Genomic DNA, 21450 nt, shown 5'->3' on the forward strand with positions numbered 1-21450 from the left:
TAGACTTGGGTATGACGGCAATGAAGATGTAGTAGTCAAAGAAACGAGTTTCTCATGATCAATGATCCAGTGAGGAGGTGGAACATCAGTCTTTCCTTCTTTGCTGCAAACAGACATTAAGTTTAACTCTGATTCTATTCTAAGATAACGCCAGTGACGATGTGATAGTTAAAAAAACCACACACACACACAAGCGCGTGAGGCATGCATGCCCCGTCCACCAAGGGGATAAACAGGAGCACACGAAGAACAATGCAAATAATTTTATTTAAAGATGGCAAATGTTACATGTTTAACATTCAAATAGAACTCTTAACACTTAAAATCCCTCACCACCTACGATGCACACAGCTCTTCAATATGGAACACAGAAAAACATTTGACAGACAAGACTAAGTCGACTAAGTGTGTGTTTTTGTTCCCAATATATTATTTATTATTAATCTCTTAGTCTTACCATATTATCTGGGAATGGTCATATTATACAATTACGTTTAAAAATAATTCGGTCAGGTTAAGTGAAAGAGGTTTTAATACAGCAGCACTATACTGGATATACTACTACTAGAGTTTTAATACAGCACCACTATTCTCGATACACTACGGCTTGTGAAAGTTTTGTTCTTCAGTTAAACTCGCAACCAACTGCCTCCTCGCATCTTGCTTCGCGTATAAAAAGCAGTGGGGAATGCAGCAAGTTCTCTATTGTTAACTTGAAAATGTACACTTTTTCCACAGCTTGAAGGGCACGCGTGACACTGACAAAGGTTTCCCCAATGATACTTGACAATCCGCAGACGAGTTTCCTATATTTGCGGCAGATGAAGGCAAGTCTTTTCATTATGCTTTTCAATTATCTTTCAGTTATTTGAACACTCGTGTTCTTCTCTTCTTGTTTGCGAAGTCGGACTCATCTGCTTGTTCAAGACAAGACTGAGTATCGGAGAAAATTCTGCTGACATCATTTGCGCAACGCTTCCAAATTCTTTTCCCTTCTGACTCTTTTTCGTTTACCACCGGCTCCGTGATCGGGCAAGAAATGGCCGGTTACAGTGGTTAACCGCCATCAACAGAGAAAGCAAGACTCCCACCAGGCTTGCGCTGAGAAGAGAATAACCAGCGTAGATCAGCAGGGAAGCAACAGTAATAGGTTCAGTCAGGACATTGTACGGGAATATTGCACCCGTGAACGAATCTCCAAACAAGTCGTAGTGAACACAGATCAAACACTGGGCTGCTCCTTTGGCGTGGATACAGCTGCACAGTAGCACCAAGCCCAATAACATGGTGAGCCGTCCGACGACGAAGATGGCGTTGCAATGAAACGGGGTCCATGTTGGTTGAGAATCGATGGCATTACCCACGCAGCTGTGGCGTATAACTCCAAGAAGAAAAACCACCGCGCTTACTATGTAACCTGCGTGTTTTTTAGATCTTCCCACAGCGGACGTCAGTCTGCGTTTAGCACATTCCCACTTGATAAGATACCACGAACCAATGGCGTGAACAATTATTGAAGCGAAGGCAGTATACAAATTTTGGTCGGACGGATTTATTGCGAAGAGAACAGGATCTTCCATTTCTCGTCAGATAAGCTTGGCAGATCAAACGTTCCCGCCGTAGGAAGTTACGATCGCGCATGCGTAGCGAAAAAGAATTCCTAACACGAGTAAGCGTATTGTCCTTTTGTCTTTGATTTTCCCACTGATCATGTATCACAATGGCAGGCATTACAGAGCGCCAAGAAACAAATGAAAAGCTGTTTGTTCATCCCAAAGCTTCTTATTCTCTCAGGAGACTGACAAGTTCCGCATATAAGTCTCAACAGTGATAAAGTTTTTACGCTTAAAACGCTTAGGCCTACTTCCTTCAATGTTAGATGTTGAGATCTAAAAAAATGTTTTAATGTTATTTCTTTTTAACCTTCGCCGGTCGTCGTGGGTCCCAGAAGGGTGTTTGATTGCAAATATTTCTTAAACCAGTTGGAATTTTTTAATGAGCTTTTAAGAATGCCTCAGACACATAAAAAGCTCTTATGTCCTAAAAGATCATTACATTTCAGTGAGAAAAAAACAAAGGTCAAATTTAGACTACACACGGAAGACATCGTGGGGCCGTGCGGACCCTGTTTCTAAAACTGAAGGAACTTGCATAAAAACTAGGGAGAGAAGTCACAAACCTTCAGGTATTGGCTCTAAACCTTATTTTCTACGATCTGTTTAATTTTGGAGTTAATAAGCAAGTCGCGTAGAGCGAAATTAATACATAACAGTGTGGGTCCACACGGCCCCACGACGTCTACAGAAGGGTATTCACGCGTTTCCTTTTTTGATACCTTTATTCCGCGCGGTAATTAATAATTAAATTTAATTACTTCTCGCGGAAATTTAACCACGGCGTCTACGGAAAGGGATGCACGTTTTTGCTTCTTTGGAAAGCATGGGTCCACGGAAGGGTATGCATATTTTTCCTTCGATGTCTTCCGTGTGTAGTCGATAACGCGGTCGGGCGAAGGTTAAATACGTATTTCAAAGCATTGACTATAGTTCTGTATGATACTGACTTAAACGTTGTTTTTAACCTTCACTAGTACCTGTCTTCCAGATGCCCGCACACGGTTTGATAGGTGAAATCCGGGAAAACAAATCATCGCGGCATCGTTGTTGGAGATAATCCCATGATACAGCATAAATTAAAGCCCCAGTATGTCTCAAATGGTTTACAAAACAATTTAAATCTTCTAATGAAAAAAGCAGTTCTAACCTTATGGAACACACTTCCAATAGCATTTAATAGCATACATGAAACAGTTCGTTTGAATTGCTATTTAGCTCGCGTAAACCACACACCAGATTTTGTGGTTAATCTAACCCCTGAGCCATCGTGAACCCGTGTGATCCACTTTCCTTTTTTTTTCTCACAATTTAGTCATCAGTTTGTGATTTCAATGGGACTGGCTGTATCTGCAAAAGCACGTTATTGTGTACTTCTGATTCTAAAACGCAACAAACGGCTGCGAGTCACACGAACTTAATTGTCGGCGGCGGCTGGCTTCAAAGAAAGCGAGCGCTATGCAGACAAATTGTCTGCTTTGAGACACGACCTTTCGTAACCCTGCTTCCGGGCTATCTTTTTTAAAACTTTCAAAACTTCGAATTGTACTGATGAAAAAAGAAATCTTTTATGATTTAAGAATGTTTGTGTTACAAGCTGTCAATTTCATTATTTAGATTTTAAAAAGTTAGTTCTAGCGCCAAAACGAGGCGCCTGATTGTAGATCGATCAGACGGTCCACGAAAATAAATTCTTTGAAAATGTCTCACTCTTGACGGAAAGCAGCCAGGATGTTCCCGTTCGGTGAGCGTTCAAATGGAAGCTTGTGTTTGTACTGTGTGTAAAAGCCTGACAGTATCTGTGATGGTTTACGGTAGGCTTACTGTGCCTTTACGAACTGCAGCGCTATATCGAAACACCGGTTAACGGGTACGTTCTCCGTACCGATTCGACTTAACCCGACATCCATGCCCCCCTCCCCCTCGTGTCACCCCCATGACACGTAAAAAACCTCACAGAATTGTAGGTGTCTGATTATACATGAACACACACGCCCCTGGGAAGCTCTTCTAGCTGAGCAGCTTTGCTAGCTTTTCTAATAGCAGGAAGCGACTCGAATTTTCCAGCAACTGGATTATACAGTAATTAAATGAAGTGCAATGCCTTTGGCACAGTCGCCAACCAGCAAAGGAACTGCATACCCCCAGCGAAGGACAATTCGGCCATCTCTCTTTCCGCCACACAGACTCGCACACACACACACACACACACACACACACACACACACTTTACCTTTAAAAAGGAAACCCATGCTGAGAGAGAAAGACACACACACACACACACACACACACACGTTACAAATAAGCAACTTTAATGAAACTTTATTTTCATTGATAATCTTTAGTTTTTGTCATGAGTGATGTTGATCAAACATATTTTAATAATCGGCACATCATACTATAGGCGCCCAGGGCCGGATTTGGGGGGGGGGGGGGGGTTCCTGGGTTCCGGACCCCCCCCCCCCCCCCCCCCCCCCCCCCCCTGGCCATCCAATGTACCTCTCAGAGAAAAACAAAAGTGGACTTTTTTAAGCTCTTCCCCCAACTCCCTCAGTTTATTTGGTCTTCTAAAACTATTTCAAATTATGAATGTTCAACATCACGTCGACAACGGCCTGCCCTCCCCGTTATAAGTCCATCATCATAGTAATATTCAAAGTAAAGAGTCCTGTCAGACTTATTTACTAGGCATATATGTCTTTGGGATTATTCCACTGAACCACTATGGTAAATGAATATATGAAGTATTTTGTTACTGTTGAAAATGTGTAATTTTGATTCCCAATTGCAAGGAAAGACCAAAAAATGACCTCACAAATGCAAAATTTTCTCGGCTTCTGGGAGGCTTTGCCCCCCAGACCCCCCAGCGGGGCGTTGCCCCTGCACCCCACCGGGGCCTGGGCGGCCCCTGGACCCCTGCCTTCAGTTGGAACCCCCCCCCCACCCCCCCCCCTCAAACGAACTTGGTCCGGCCCTGGCGCCTTATACATTCCAGCATGACATCTAGCCACCTGCTACATGTTTATGGTGTGCATTACTACTGATGTAAATCCTTCTACAATAAAAGTTTTTGTGAACATAAAAATTCGGTTATAATCATATACACAGGTAAAACTGATGGTAATCCAACGAATGAAAAACTTTAGACACCATACACAATGTAATGCATATGATTATGAGATGTAATTCTAAAACATATTTCTTTTTATCAATAGTAAATTTAACGTTACACTTACACAATCTAACCTTTCTGTTTTTTTGTTTTGTTTTTAAAAATTAACCATGCACAATATTGCATTGACACACGCGATTGTCATCGTTAGTGATTTGTGACCGTGTTTCCTGGGTCCTGGGTCCTGGACGACTCGGAGCCTCACAAAGTGTCTGTATCTCTAAAACCATTGGGAGTTTTTGATTGACACTTAAGACTCAGACTCAAGACTAAAGGATTTAAATGTCCTTATAAAACAAGGAAAATTGCCTCGCAGTGTCAGGCGGTTTAAAACCATGATAAATAGCATCTCAATCACTAACTTCATGCAATCCTCAAAGACCATAGACCTTCATATCGACCAATTTTTAAAGGATTATCTTTGTAAACAAACAAATAAACAATGACGTCATTTGAACTACACAGTCCGGATGTTGTGGATCTATGGTCATGGACGACCCATATGGAATTAAACAAGGCATTTTACGGTGTTTATCCATATTCGGATGGCGTGGGTCGTGTACGACCCATACTCTGCAAAGAGGCGGTAAAGAGTTTATTTCTATTCGGATGGTTTGGTTCGTGTACGACCCATGCCTTTTACGTTGAATTCTTCTTACGAAAGTATGGGTCGTACACGACCCACATCGTCCGGACTGTGTTGTCCAAAGCGTAATCCGGTGAAGGTTAAAAAAGAAAAGAAAAAAGAGATCATAATAGTTCGTGTTAGTGAGCAAGGAAATAATAACGTTGTATATGAGTTTACCGGTACTTCTCCCCCTCTCACGAAACAGACAGACAATCGTGTACATTCACCACTCAATCGAAGGTATTTGTGAAGAGCGCTCATGACAAACCAACAAACGACGGGCGCACGGTGGCTTGGTGGTAAGACGTCGGCCTCGTAATCGGGAGGTCGTGAGTTCGAATCCCGGTCGCTGCGGCCTGGTGGGTTAAGAGTGGAGATTTTTCCGATCTCCCAGGTCAACTTATGTGCAGACCTGCTAGTGACTTAACCTCCTTCGTAGTTACACGCAAGCACAAGACCAAGTGCGCACGGAAAAGATCCTGAAAGCCATGTCAGAGTTCGGTGGGTTATAGAAACACAAAAATACCCAGCATGCCTCCACCGAAAACGGTCATACACGTAAAAATCCAATCGTGCTAAAACATAAGTGAACGTGGGACTTTCAGCCCATGAACGAAGAAGAAGAAGAAACCGACAAACCAAACAAACTATTAAATGCTTAGATGAATCAAGTGTGTGAACAGGTACACTCAATAATATTAACAAGAAGGGCAAAGCCCATACGACTCACATGCTTTACACATTTTTCCTACCAAAATACAAGGTCAAGGTCATCCAAGGTCATGCAACACAAAGCTGTTAATTCAAGACATAGGAAGTACAATGGTGCTTATTGGCTCTTTCTACCATGAGATATGGTCACTTTTAGTGGTTCACTACCTTATTTTGGTCACATTTCATAAGGGTCAAAGTGACCTTGACCTTGATCATATGTGACCAAATGTGTCTCATGATGAAAGCATAACATGTGCCCCACATAATTTTTAAGTTTGAAACAGTTATCTTCCATAGTTCAGGGTCAAGGTCACTTCAAACTATGTATACAATCCAACTTTGAAGAGCTCCTGTGACCTTGACCTTGAAGCAAGGTAAACCAAACTGGTATCAAAAGATGGGGCTTACTTTGCCCTATATATCATACATAGGTGAGGTATTCAATCTCAAAAACTTCAGAGAAAATGGGAAAAATGTGAAAAATAGGTGTTTTTTAGGCAACATTTATGGCCCCTGCGACCTTGACCTTGAAGCAAGGTCAAGATGCTATGTATGTTTTTTGGGGCCTTGTCATCATACACCATCTTGCCAAATTTGGTACTGATAGACTGAATAGTGTCCAAGAAATATCCAACGTTAAAGTTTTCCGGACGGACGGACGGACGTCCGGACGGACGTCCGGACGGACGGACGGACGGACGGACGGACGACTCGGGTGAGTACATAGACTCACTTTTGCTTCGCATGTGAGTCAAAAAACACATGTTGACCAGAACCTTAGGCCAAAAAAAAAAAATTGTCTGTTTCTGGTAACATGGCTAAAAAAAATAGGGTCGGTAGGTCGGGATTTTTTTTTAATTTTTTTTAAAAAATTTTTTTTTACCCCAAATGTAGACCAATAAAACTAACTTTAAAAATCGCGCAAAGAGACTGGATTCACTATACATAGAGACAAGACACTCAACACATTTACAAATCGTCAGCGGACTTTCGTTTTCACACGTTTTTGTTGTTCATTTTCTCACCCTGTCCTTTACCACCAAAAAATAAATAAAAATTTTGAGTTTGGAAAAAAATTTTTAGGGTCGGCGCCGAAATTTAGGGTCGGTCGGGTGACCAGAAACAGACAATTTTTTTTTTTTTGGCCTTATCTTGATATCCGGAGGTTTTGAAGAAAGGGCAAAAAACAAAACAAAAAATCAACAACAAACAAACCACACACATTAAAAGTGAGACGAATGTCAACAAAAGTGGCTGTTTTTCTAACCTATACCAACATTAACTAGTCGCTCTCATACAGTTTACTGTCTCTGTAACCCGAAGTACTGGAGGTTTCTTGTTTCAGCTTACAGTCCGAGAAACAACAAACCTGCAACACAGATAACTTTGCCTATCAAATCCAAAGCACCAGGTCTTTCTTATTCCAGAAGCAATCTGAATAAAAGCCTACTGAGATAAGGTACAACACTTTCGTCGAGGAACGTCAGTCTCGCACATTATGTAAGGATTTGGCTTCTGCTTGTGCTAACGCGCATTTCAAAGCGTGAAGTCCGAACAACTTTGTGCTGCTTTCGACAGTGGTTTATAATCCCCATCAACAGTGAAAGCAAGAGTCCAACAATGCTTGCGTGGAGAAGGGACAGTCCAGCGTAGATCATCGTGGATGCGACGGTGACAGGTTCAGACAGGACATTGTACGGGAATACTGCAACCCTGGTCGAATCTCCATACACGTTGAAGTGAACACAGATAAAACTCTCGGCTGCTCCTTTGGCGTGCATACACCTGCCCAGAAGCACCAGACCCGCTAACAGGGTGAGCTGTCCGAAAACGATGATGTAGTTGGAATGAAACACCGTCCATCGTGGTTGATAAGTGATGGCAGAAATTACGCAGCTGTGGCGTATAACTCCAAGGACAAAAGTCGCCCCGCTGACGATGAAACCTGCTTGTTTTCTAGATCCACCCATAACGGACGCCAGTTTGCGATGTGTACATTCCCACTTGATAAGATTCCAAGAAAGCATAGAGTGAAAAATTATTGAAGCGATTGCAATCCATAAACTGAAGTCAAACAGATCAATTGCAAAAATCGTTTTAACAGGCTTTCCCATTTCTGATCTGATGCAGATCAAACGCTCCCGCCGTAGGAAGTTACGATGCGCATGCGTAGAAAAACAACAACACTCCCAACACAAATGAAATTTGCTAAGCGAGTTAAGTCCCTTCGACAATTATCAGGATCAGGATCGATACATTGCAGGAACCTTTTTAGGTTATCATCGCAACGGAAACGAGAGAGCGCAACCCAAAAATTTAAACTGAATTTTTAATTTTTTTTTAATTTATCAGTATTTCCACCAAGTGAGATAGAGCGCCGCTGTAATGACAAGAACACAATCTCTGTTGTCTCAAATCGAAGGCATTTCTTGGTTCAGTCAACTTATGCCGTTTCAACGCCGTCTTCAAGGACACCAGTTTGACATTTGTGCGGTGACTTGGTTGCCCAATAACACAATGCCATTTAGGCCTATTTCAGTTTATTTTCTGTGGCAGAAAAAAAATCCCCCAATGCTTGGGAGATGATTGCACCGGTATTCCTACATATGGCTATCGCTGACAGCTTTTGCAAAAGGGTTCATCTGCTGCTGCTGCTGCTGCTGTAGTTGATGTTGTTGCTGTTGTGGTGGCGCTATGGCGCTGGCGTAGGTTGGAGGTGGAGGCGGGGGGTATGCGCTATCGTTGTATATTGACGGAGCAAAGCCATAGGGCGGGGGCTGCTGCTGCTGCTGCTGTTGGGAGGGTTGGTAGTTGGGTGGGGGTTGGGAATAGTAGGGCGGGGGCTTGGGCATTGATGAGTTGGGGTTGGTCGACATTTGATAGTTGTGAGGGTTGATGATGGTGCTGGGGTACATGAACTGGTTGACCCCTCCCGGGGGTACGGGGTAGGCACTGGACGTCGCGGCTGCAGGGAAACACAAGGAATGATCAGTTAGCTCAATCCATGGGGTGAGTGAGACACAAAGAAATGTCAGTTATCAACAATAGGAGTACTTCTACTTCTTCTGCGTTCATGGGCTGAAACTCCAACGTTGGCTATGCACTTGTACATACCAACAATCAACAACTTGATTGCTTCTTGTGAATAACTAAAATTAAAAATTAATTTAATTAATTTTGAAGATCGACTCCAGTGACTTCCAGGACATATGATTGATTCATTTACACACCAAACAAAAATCGCTTCGCAGAAAGCATCAAGTGGAGGGGTTGCCTCATCTTATATAAAAGCATGGCCAGACCTGAAATAGTGAGCATAATCGTAACAAGTCGCGTAAGGCGAAAATACAACATTTAGTCAAGTAGCTGTCGAACTCACAGAATGAAACTGAACGCAATGCAACGCAGCAAGACCGTATACTCGTAGCATCGTCAGTCCACCGCTCACGGCATAGGCAGTGAAATTGACAAGAAGAGCGGGGTAGTAGTTGCGCTGGGAAGGATAGCACGCTTTTCTGTACCTCTCTTCGTTTTAACTTTCTGAGCGTGTTTTTAATCCAAACATATCATATCTATATGTTTTTGGAATCAGGAACCGACAAGGAATAAGATGAAAGTGTTTTTAAATTGATTTGGAAAATTTAATTTTGATAATAATTTTTATATATTTAATTTTCAGAGCTTGTTTTTAATCCAAATATAACATATTTATATGTTATTGGAATCAGCAAATGATGGAGAATAAGATGAACGTAAATTTGGATCGTTTTATAAAAAATTTTTTTTTTTACAATTTTCAGATTTTTAATGACCAAAGTCATTAATTAATTTTTAAGCCACCACGCTGAAATACAATACCGAAGTCCGAGCTTCGTCGAACATTACTTGACCAAAATTTCAACCAATTTGGTTGAAAAATGAGGGCGTGACAGTGCCGCCTCAACTTTCACGAAAAGCCGGATATGACGTCATCAAAGACATTTATCAAAAAAATGAAAAGAACATCTGAGGATATCATACCCAGGAACTCTCATGTCAAATTTCATAAAGATCGGTCCAGTAGTTTGGTCTGAATCGCTCTACACGCACGCACGCACACACACACACACACACACACACACACACACACACACACACACACACACACACACATACACCACGACCCTCGTCTCGATTCCCCCCCTCGATGTTAAAACATTTAGTCATAACTTGACTAAATGTAAAAAGTACGGGGGCGGGGATGTAGCTCAGTCGGTAGCGCGCTGGATTTGTATCCAGTTGGCCGCTGTCAGCGTGAGTTCGTCCCCACGTTCGGCGAGAGATTTATTTCTCAGAGTCAACTTTGTGTGCAGACTCTCCTCGGTGTCCGAACACCCCCGTGTGTGCACGCAAGCACAAGATCAAGTGCGCACGAAAAAGATCCTGTAATCCATGTCAGAGTTCGGTGGGTTATAGAAACACGAAAATACCCAGCATGCTTCCTCCGAAAACGGCGTATGGCTGCCTAAATGGCGGGGTAAAAAACGGTCAAACACACGTAAAATTCCACTCGTGCAAAAAAACAACAACCCACGAGTGTACGTGGGAGTTTCAGCCCACGAACGCAGAAGAAGAAGAAGAAGTAAAAAGTACGGGAAAAGAAAACATGAAATGAAAGTATTGTTCTGTCATGCACCATTTCCATATTGATCACCAGCTGAAATTCAGCTGTGAAGACACTCGTATAAGCCGTATGCTTAATAATTGTTTTCTCAGATACTTTGAATTTGATGAATCACTTTAAAGAAAAACTCGGAAAAAGAAAACACACCAGTAACCAGGTTAGGTAAGTTTAACTCAATATTTCGGCATGCCTTCTTCGGGATGGTATGGAAAGAATAGAATCAAAGATTTGAACTAAATCACTCTTTAGATTGTGGTAATATTCAGTAGTAGATCGTATCTGTAGCAGACGATCCTTCTCTACGTACAATGCAAGGGAAGCAACTCCCTGCCGCTTCGTTCTGGTACTTGAATAAACCTGTTTTCTTTTACACTCGCTCGTCCTCGTTTCTGACTGTATGCAAGAATACTACAAGATCAAGAACTAAACAACTCTAAACCGGTTACCCACACAAACAGAATAATAATCTCACAATTATGTGTACTTACTAGTGCGTACAACAGTGACTGCGCCACCAGCGTTGATAATTCTGTTCCGTTGCATGTGGTGACGTCTGCACGCCCCGTACACGAAGGCTAAGACTGCGAGGAGCGTAAACATTCCAAACCTGAAAACACATATTGAGACCCAAGCTTATTAAATTTTCATCTCATTTCATACTCTATGGTTCCCATTTCTGGGAAATAGACGTTGTTCGAAAATAACTCTGTCGGGTTTGCATTTGTTTGTTTGTTTGTTTGTTTGCTTAACGCCCAGCCGACCACGAAGGGCCATATCAGGGCGGTGCTGCTTTGACATATTATAACGTGCGCCGCACACAAGACAGAAGTCGCAGCACAGGCTTCATGTCTCACCCAGTCACATTATTCTGACACCGGACCCGCTGCCCGGACCTTGCACTAACCCCATAATGCCAGACGCCAGGCGGAGCAGCCACTAGATTGCCAATTTTAAAGTCAGCTTAGGTATGACCCGGCCGGGGTTCGAACCCACGACCTCCCGATCACGGAGCGGACGCCTTACCACTAGTCAGTAGGCCAACCGTGCCGGTTCCGGGTTTGCATCAGTGCGGTTGTCAGTGAAAGACTGTGAATACTCTTCCTTTTATTGAGGCAAACTTTCCCACGTGACACTTATTACAGGCCATTCACTAGCGAGGGGTGTGTCTGAAACATGTGGATAAGCTAGAAGCACGTGTGCATAGTTTGCCTCAATAAACGTATTCGTTCTTTGAAACACCCACACAAACTGAACCCGACAGAGCAATCAGTTCGGAGTTCATTTGTTTGACCGGTCGCTATATGTCCTTCACTTGACTCAAGTTGAAAGCTAGCCGCAACAAGTGTCGCTACCCAAGTGTGTTCGTGTTCAGGTGTAATCAGCCACCTACACGTCTGGCAGAATGACCCGAGTACGTTTAGGCCACACAAAAAAAGTTGTATGTTTCTGGTAACATGGCTACAAAAAATAGGGTAGGTGGGCCTACTGGGTAGGGATTTTTTTTGTTTTTTGTTTTTGTTTTTTTGTTGTTGTTGGTCAGGGTAGAAAATAACTATACAGTGACGCAAAGAGACTGGACTTACTATACAACTTAAAGAGAAAGACAACACATTACAAAACAAATGAGATAAAAGGGATGCGGGGTTATTCCCCCTTGTGTCGTCTGCCGTCTGTTACTTTCATTTTGACGCTTTTTTAAATCTTTTTTTTTACAGATGCAATAAAAAAAAAAAAAGTCTAGGGTCGGCGGGAAAAAACTAGGTAGAGTCGGGTGACCAGAAACATTTTTTTTTGTTATCAAGTTTTTGTTTTGCCTTACGTGCAACGGCGGTGACATGAGCAAGGATACCGTTTCTGAGTCATTGCATAAAGTTCACCCTGGATTCGAGCCTGTGACCCGAGGATCGCAAGTCCAGTGCTCTGCCAACTGATCTACCAAATCCCCATTAAATATATCCAATAATGTTCTTATCTAGAGCTTGTAAGCAGTCACCCTCTTCAGTTGCAAAATAATGTTCCTTGGCGATTTGGAATTCAAGAAGTTCGGTTGGTTATAGAAACACGAAAATACCCAGCATGCGGCTTCCTCCGAAAGTGGCGTGTGGCTGCCTAATGCCTCGGTCTCACATCTACGAATGTCACCCGACTTTAGGTAGTCGGCTGGAAGTCGGAAGAGGTCGGAGAGTTCGTGAGAATTAGCAATTTTGTTTTTGAAAAGTCGGATAGTTCAGAAGGCCCTTCAGACTGTTTTGAAATTTTCAAAACAGTCGGAAGAGCCTCCCGACTCAGACGAATAGAAATTTGTCGGGTGGTTGTCGTAAGCGTGTCAGTTTAGTCGTAAGGCGATTCTGATTAGTCGTAACGGTAGTCGGAAGACTCGTAAGGGTGGTCGGATTTGTCGGTAGCATAGTTTCGTTCGGATTGGTCGTAAGGGCAGTCTGATTTGTCGTTAGGACAGTCGTTAGCTAGTCGGTTTAGTCGTTACACTGGTCGTGAGAGTCGGCTATTGTTCGGAAGTTTTTCAGCCGGGCCTGTCGTAACTGCAGTCGGAATTGTCGTTACTGCAGTCGGAAGTGTCTGGACACATGTCGGATTTTTCGGCCCTAAAGTCGGGTGGTTGTCGTCTGCTTGTCGGCTACATGGTCGGATCAGTCGTAAGGACAGGTCGGGAGTGAAATTTGGAGCCGAATTTGCATCCGACACTTCCGACCTAGCCGACTTAACTATCCCCGACACTTCCGAAAAATCGTATATGTGAGACCGAGGCATTAATGGCGGGGCAAAAACGGTAATACACGAGTGTACGTGGGAGTGTCAGCCCATGCACGCAGAAGAAGAACAAGAATAATGTAGGCAAGGCAACAGCTGGGCAGAAGCAGAGAGAACAGCCCAGAACAGGGTGCGATGGAGAAATGTCGGCAATGGCCTATGCTCCGCTGGGAGCAAAGGGCCTAAGTACAGAGAATCAGGAACATTAACTCTTAATGGAACGATTGAATGCAAAATTGCACTATAACTACGATTGTTAATAAATCCGACAATACAGTCCTCACAGTATACCGCTTTTACGACAGAAAAATGATATGGGGTTGGGCTTGGGTGTTTAAGATGTCACAGAAAGAATAACATTCATAAACAAAAAGCTTGGCAAGCTTTCACACAACCACACACACACACACACACAAACACGCTCGCGCGTCCGCACGTTCGCACGCACTCCGCACGCACCGTACACACACACACACACACACACACACACATACACACACATACACACACACACACACACACACACACACACACACACACACACACAAGCGATACATCAAAACTTACCAAAAATACCATATTGACGCCACACTGTAACCAGCGTCAGCAGGCTGGATAAAAAGTCAATGAATTAAAACACATGCAAACAACAAAATTCAAAGGCTGCTTTACACGTACTGAACAAACAGCCTTTAGGCACCATGCAGTTGCTAATAACAACCAACTAAAGTGTAAACTGTTTTTATCGATTGAAATCCTCATTTTACTTTCTCTGATCTTCTGCTGAAGATACCATCAGCGTTCCCTTATGTTCTTTTAAACCTACAGTGACAGGGACATGTACACCATCAACTATCTCCCGGAGGTTTTCACCTTGATTTAGATCATCCTTGCACTTTAACAGATGCCAACAATTACCAGCCTTAGAACTGTGGTATGTTTTGCCAAATCAATTAATTTTAGCAGACTGATTGACATAGGCAAGGTGTCACAAAATCAATTCAGCTAAATGCATTAAAAAATCATAATAAAAATGCATTATGCACAGAACGCAACCAGGGTGTAGGGTTTGTGTAAGTGTTCAAGCAGAAGCATGGTCTTATTCACGCACAAAAAAAAAGGCTGGGTGGGTCTATGGTGAATTACAAGACAGACTTCACACGAAGAAAGGTACCTTGACCATTACAGTGCTTCTTTTGTTCTTTCTTTCAATCATAAAGCATGCGATGAGGTTTTTTACCGGAACCAATTTCAACTTTTAATCATGATACATTCAATGGCTGCTTAAAAATGATATTCTTTCTTTCTTTATTTTGGTGTTTAACGTCGTTTTCAACCACGAAGGTTATATCGCGACGGGGAAAGGGGGGAGATGGGATAGAGCCACTTGTTAATTGTTTCTTGTTCACAAAAGCACTAATCAAAAAATTGCTTCAGGGGCTTGCAACGTAGTACAATATATTACCTTACTGGGAGAATGCAAGTTTCCAGTACAAAGGACCAAACACCTCTTACATACTGCTTGACTAAAATCTTTACAAACATTGACTATATTCTATACAAGAAACACTTAACAAGGGTAAAAGGAGAAACAGAATCCGTTAGTCGCCTCTTACGACATGCTGGGGAGCATCGGGTAAATTCTTCCCCGCGGTGGGTAAAAATTTTTTTTAATTTTTTTAAATGATATTGAAAATGGACAAACCTGGACTAATGACAACAAGACGAGGAGAAAACAGACGGACGATTGATCTGTCGCTGCCATGTTTATTCCAGAAGTTCGCTCCTCTGTTAAAATCTTCGTATGTGAAGCACTTCACCTCACTTCTTTTTCTGTGACTTTTTGGGTTTCACGCTGTCGTGCGCAGTAGCCAATCACGGGTCACAAGTCTTATGAAGCACCGCCTTGGGTTTTTTTCTTCTCTCTTTTGTGTAATTTTGAGCAGTTTGGATTTTGATTTAGTAAATTCTGAACTCTGAATGTGGCAACATGACAATTTCAGCATTGTGGTCCGTATCCTTTCCAAAAGAAGAGCTGCTCACGACTGTAATAAGTACAGAACACTGCTGGTAATCGACCGTGGCTCAGTCTGTGACGCAACACTACATTTATAATGAGACCATTCGATAGATATTGTTTTGAGGTAGCCTGTACGTCATCCACCTTCATTGAAGCATTCATTGATTCGGCGTATCACCTTCCACTGCGCGCTGCAGTGCGATTTCAAAAAGCGTGATTCCGATTCCCCCACAGTTAGAAACCAGCACGTCAGGTATTGTGTGTCCATTCCTGGCACATTCCAACTTTTAGGCGTGTACGTATTTGATCGTGCAGGATGTGCTCATTTAAACATTGATTCAGGCGTGTACCATATCTAGCACGAGTCCAGTCAACACGATGTTAACCGTTGTTTGTCAACGTGAATTAATGCTGGCAACTGTTTGTTCTTCTTCGTTAGTTTAGTTTCCAAAATTTTAACGGCGCAGGCAGTGCTATATGCTTAGTGATCAAGATAACTCGGAGAGTTCGCTGCCTCCATACACATCTACAATGAACACACATTTTCAATTTTCCAAACTGGTATTTCTTTGCTAGTGTTGATCGTGGATCTCAGAGAAACCGGTCGGGCAGTTACTCCAATTAATTGTCCATAAATCGTGTGGTAAAGTCCAGTGTACCACAGTACTTCATCTCCAGGTGGTCCCATCCGTTCGAGCACCGTTTACCTGTTCGAGACATGAATGCTGTTATTGATCGTTTTGGCTTAGCAACCATTGACGCGTTGTCAATCGGGTGTTGCGACGACTGAGACACGGGAGGTTGAGAAATCATCGTGGAATGCACTGTAGCGCACTGTGTGATTAACTGTGTGTGTGTGTGTGTGTGTGTGTGTGTGTGTGTGTGTGTGTGTGTGTGTGTGTGTGTATGTGTGTGTGTGTGTGTGTGTGTTTCTGTCTGTCTGTTTGTCTGTCTGTCTGTCTGTCTGTGTGAGTCTGTGTGAAGATGATAGGCTTGTGGCAGTAACCATTGCCTGATCATGGGCAATGCACATCATAGCGTGACATAGAGAGAGATCAAATCAAATCAAATCAAATCAAATCAAATTTTTTGAATTAGTCTGACTTGCACACTATGTTGTATCATGTTATTTTGAAGTATAGGGGGCTGTTTACAGTGATTCGTGAAGGCCTCTTCACTGGTCCATTTTAGGCGCCCAGGCTGCTAATATGAACCATTTGTGAATGTGTCTGTATTTGATTTTGCTGAATGTCTATCAAAGCTAATTCACTCTAATTAGGCTTAACGGTTAACCTACGAGAGAAAAACTACCAAACACAAAATGAAACTTCTCCGCAAGAAAACAAACTAGTTATCAGCAAGAAACAACAAGTCGCGTAAGGCGAAAATACAACATTTAGTCAAGCTGTCGAACTCACAGAATAAAACTGAACGCACTGCACTTTGTCACCAAGACCGTATACTCGTAGCATCGTCAGTCCACCGCTCGTGGCAATGGCAGTGAAATTGACGAGCCAGAATAGCGCGGTAGTGGTTGCAGTAAGCAGAATAGCACGCTGTTCTGTATCTCTATTTTTTTTACATTTAGTCAAGTTTTGACTAAATGTTTTAACATAGAGGGGGAATCGAGACGAGGGTCGTGGACGGTATGTGTGTGTGTGTGTGTGTGTGTGTGTGTGTGTGTGTGTGTGTGTGTGTGTGTGTGTGTGTGTGTGTGTGTGTGTGTGTGTGTATGTGTGTGTGTGTCTGTGTCTGTGTGTGTAGAGCGATTCAGACTAAACTACTGGACCGATCTTTATGAAATTTGACCTGAGAGTTCCTGGGAATCATATCACCGGACTTTTTTTTCAATTTTTTCGATAAATACCTTTGATGACGTCATATCCGGCTTTTTGTAAAAGTTGAGGCGGAACTGTCACACCCTCATTTTTCAATCAAATTGATTGAAATTTTGGCAAAGCAATCTTCGACGAAGGCCGGACTTTGGTATTGCATTTCAGCTTGGTGGCTTAAAAAATATTTTATGATTTTGGTCATTAAAAATCGGAAACTTTTTTTAAACGATCCAAAAACAATTTCATCTTATTCTTCGTCATTTTTTTATTCCAAAAACATATACGAAATGTTATATTTGCATTACAAACAAGCTCTGAAAATTAAAAATATGAAAATTATGATTAAAATAAATTTTTTGAAATCGATTTAGAAACAATTTCATCTTATTCCTTGTCGGTCCCTGATTCCAAAAGCATATAGATATGATATGTTTGGATTAAAAACAAACTCAGTTCGCTAAAAAGAATAGAGATACAGAAAAGCGTGTTATCCTGCTCAGCGCGACCATTACCGCACTATTCTGGCTTGTCGATTTCACTGCCTTTGCCACGAGCGGCGGACTGACGAAACTACGAGTATGCGGTCTTGGTAAAAAAATGCAGTGCGTTCGACAGCTTGACTAAATGTTGTAATTTCGCCTTAAGCGACTTGTTAACTTTCTGAGGTTGTTTTTAATCCAAACATATCATATCTATATGTTTTTGGAATCAGGAACTGACAAGGAATAAGATGAAATTGTTTTAAATCGATTGCGGAATTTTAATTTTAATCATAATTTTTATATTTATAAATTTTTGGAGCTTGTTTTTAATCCAAATATAACATATTTATGTCTTTCTTTCTTTCTTTATTTGGTGTTTAACGTCGTTTCCAACCGTTCAAGGTTATATCGCGACGGACATATTTATATGTTTTTGGAATCAGGAAATGATGAAGAATAAGATGAAATTGTTTTTGGATCGTTTTATAAAAAAATAATTTTATTTGCAATTTTCAGATGTTTAATGACAAAATTAATTAATGAATTTTTAAGCCTCCAAGCTGAAATGCAATACCAAAGTCCGGCCTTGGTCGAAGATTACTTGGCCTAAATTTCAATCAATTTCATTGAAAAATGAGGGTGTGACAGTGCCGCCTCAACTTTTACATAAAGACGGATATGACGTCATCAAAGACATTTATCGAAAAAAGGAAAAAAACATATAGGGATACCATTCCCAGGAACTCTCGTGTAAAGTTTTATGAAGATCGGTCCAATAGTTTACTCTGAATCGCTCTACACACACATACACACACAGACACAGACACACACACACACACACACACACACCACGACCCTCGTCTGGATTCCCCCTCTATGTTAAAACATTTAGTCAAAACTTGACTAAGCTCGCTGTATGGTGGAAGCCCAAGTCTTCTGGCAACGCGTACGAAGTGTTTACCTGCCAGTGCCTTGCAAGTAAAGGATCAGTGGTCACTCAGGCTGAAAGTGTCCGCCTTTAGCTGACCGGACCATACACACACTCTTACCCAATGCCTGCTGGATTGGATTTAATAATAATAATAATAATAATGGACATTTATTAATTGCCGTTTCTCACAAGAGCTCACGGCGATTTACATATTAATTTCTGCCGTGTGAGATGGAATTTTTTACACAATATATCACGCATTCACATCGGCCAGCAAACCTCAAGCCTATTAGGGCGAGCATTCACCTTTCACGGCCTTTATTCCAAGTCACACGGGTATTTGGTGGACATTTTTAGCTATGCCTTTTCAATTTTGCCAGGAAAGACCCTTTTGTCAATCGTGGGATCTTTAACGTGCACACCCCAATGTAGTGTACACGAAGGGACCTCGGTTTTTCGTCTCATCCGAAAGACTAGCACTTGAACCCACCACCAAGGTTAGGAAAGGGGGGAGAAAATTGCGGCCTGACCCAGGCCTGAACACGCAACCTCTCGATTCCGAGCGCAAGTGCGTTACCACTCGGCCACCCAGTCCCATAGATTTGTGCAAAAGCTAGGGTCTTTTGTCAAGCTTTTAGCCGAGGCTATTTTAGGCTTACCATTCTGTTACGGGCAATGTTATTTATTTTATTTACGAGGATTTATATCGCGCACGTATCTCACCACACAAGGGGACTCAAGGCGCATGTTACCTATTAATGCCGTGTGAGATGGAATTTTTTACACAATATATCACGCATTCACATCGGCCAGTAGATCGACTGCCTTTAGGCGCTGCATACACCTTTCACGGCCTATTATTCCAGGTCACACGGGTATTTTGGTGGACATTTTCATCTACGCTTATACAATTTTGCCAGGAAAGACCCTTTTGTCAATCGTGGGATCTTTAACGTGCATACCCCAATGTAGTGTACACGAAGGGACCTCGGTTTATCGTCTCATCCGAAAGACTAGCACTTGAACCCACCACCTAGGTTAGGAAAGGGGGGAGAAAATTGCTAATTCTCTTGTCAACGAATCGGCTCACTATTCAATATCTGGCCAGGGGTTTTTCTTCACTTGGAAACATACCAAAAATCAACAGCATGGATGCGTCCTGTGCACAGTGAGTTTTCTTACTAAACATGGCAGTCATTTGTGTGTGTGTGTGTGTGTGTGTGTGTGTGTGTGTGTGTGTGTGTGTGTGTGTGTGTGTGTGTGCAGCTATCAAAATTATGTCCAATATAAACAGCATCTCAACACACACACACATACACACACACACACACACACACACACACACACACACACACACACACACACACACACACACACACACACACAAATAACCACGGAAAGTATACTGTTTTTATTGTTTACATTTTTAAAAATTCTGTTTGTTTGTGTGTTTTTTAGCCAATAGGTTTCAAGAAAGCATAACATTATTTTCCATACATACAACCCAAGAAGACAAGTCAAGTAATGCGATATCAAAATGTTTAGTGAATCTGTCGGTTTGCACATCAAAACTAAACACATTCTTCACAGAGACTTTGTCCTGGTTGACAAAACCCGTCGACTGAGACAGCGCTGTCTCGGTATCATCAGAGCTTAATATCAATTAAAAAATAACAACTCTACATTTATGAATTCAGGAAAAGATAAGGAAGGCAATGGAATTGTTTTTGTGTCTTTTCTTGCAATTTCGATTTCAAGCAACATTTTGGTCAACAAAATATTAGACAAACGTCTAGCAATATCCTTTGAAAGCATTCCCCTGTAAAATATAATGAATATACGTCCAGGAGCTTTCTGGAAAGCGCTCTACACACACGCACGCACGCACACACACACACGCACGCACGCATGCATGCACACACACACGTACACGCACGCACACACACACACAGACATGCACACACACATACACACACACTGACTGACACACACACACACACACACACACACACACACTACCACACACACACACACCCCTCCGTGTCGTTTTCTACTCTAACGAATTACATTTAATAAAAAAAATGTTTGGGACTAAAAATCAATGATATACATTATTTATATATTCACAGAAGACAATACATTTGTGACATTCCAATGAATCTCTTTTCCTGCTCATAATCTCAACAAGTTCGTAAGATTGCTTGTCAAATGGAATGTAAGAAGGGAAGAACTGTAACTTTGAAGTGCGTCAGTTTGTAGTTTGAGGGAAATCATCCTCCCGCTTAATGGATTTGAAGAGTTTGCAACACGCGACACAACTTTTGCTGAACAGCAATTTCTGCATGTAGTTAACAGCTTGATGGTATATCCCGTTTTTTATAAAACATATCGACAAAGAAATGAAGTACCGTTTTCACATCTATTTTCATCTGAATATTTTCTGCCACTACTCGTATCTGAAGCAGCGATTCGTGTTTTTTTGTAGCTCAGTCGAAAGAACAAAATTAATGAAAAAGGGAGGAAACCGCTCAAATCACCAGGCGGCAATGAGTGAGAGTAATGCGGAACCCGTCTCCTAGCACTTTACGAAAAAACATATACGGGATGCAGGGATGTCCTTTGT

General features: G+C 42.0%; 1 protein-coding gene across 1 annotated transcript; it reads right to left on the reverse strand.

The window, feature by feature from the left end:
* Positions 1-7368: 7368 nt before the first annotated feature.
* On the reverse strand, positions 7369-16247 carry LOC138982494 (probable basic-leucine zipper transcription factor R). The gene is made up of 4 exons (XM_070355799.1): positions 15265-16247; positions 14127-14170; positions 11279-11397; positions 7369-9092 (listed from the first exon to the last, which is right to left on the reverse strand). Exons 1-4 carry the CDS (start codon positions 15322-15324, stop codon positions 8728-8730), a joined length of 588 nt encoding a protein of 195 aa, XP_070211900.1. The 5' UTR covers positions 15325-16247; the 3' UTR covers positions 7369-8727.
* Positions 16248-21450: the final 5203 nt, after the last annotated feature.

The sequence above is a fragment of the Littorina saxatilis genome, linkage group LG12 (genome assembly GCF_037325665.1).
Source record: "Littorina saxatilis isolate snail1 linkage group LG12, US_GU_Lsax_2.0, whole genome shotgun sequence".
NCBI lineage: Eukaryota > Metazoa > Mollusca > Gastropoda > Littorinimorpha > Littorinidae > Littorina > Littorina saxatilis.

Excerpts from the sequence above, each read along its gene's own strand:
- LOC138982494 (XM_070355799.1), bottom strand. The coding sequence starts at position 15,324 with ATGGCAGCGACAGATCAATCGTCCGTCTGTTTTCTCCTCGTCTTGTTG. Across the intron at positions 11,398-14,126 it reads GCGTCAATATGGTATTTTTG|GTTTGGAATGTTTACGCTCC; the intron begins GTAAGTTTTGAT and ends ATGTGTTTTCAG. Across the intron at positions 9,093-11,278 it reads AGTCACTGTTGTACGCACTA|CCGCGACGTCCAGTGCCTAC; the intron begins GTAAGTACACAT and ends GTTTCCCTGCAG.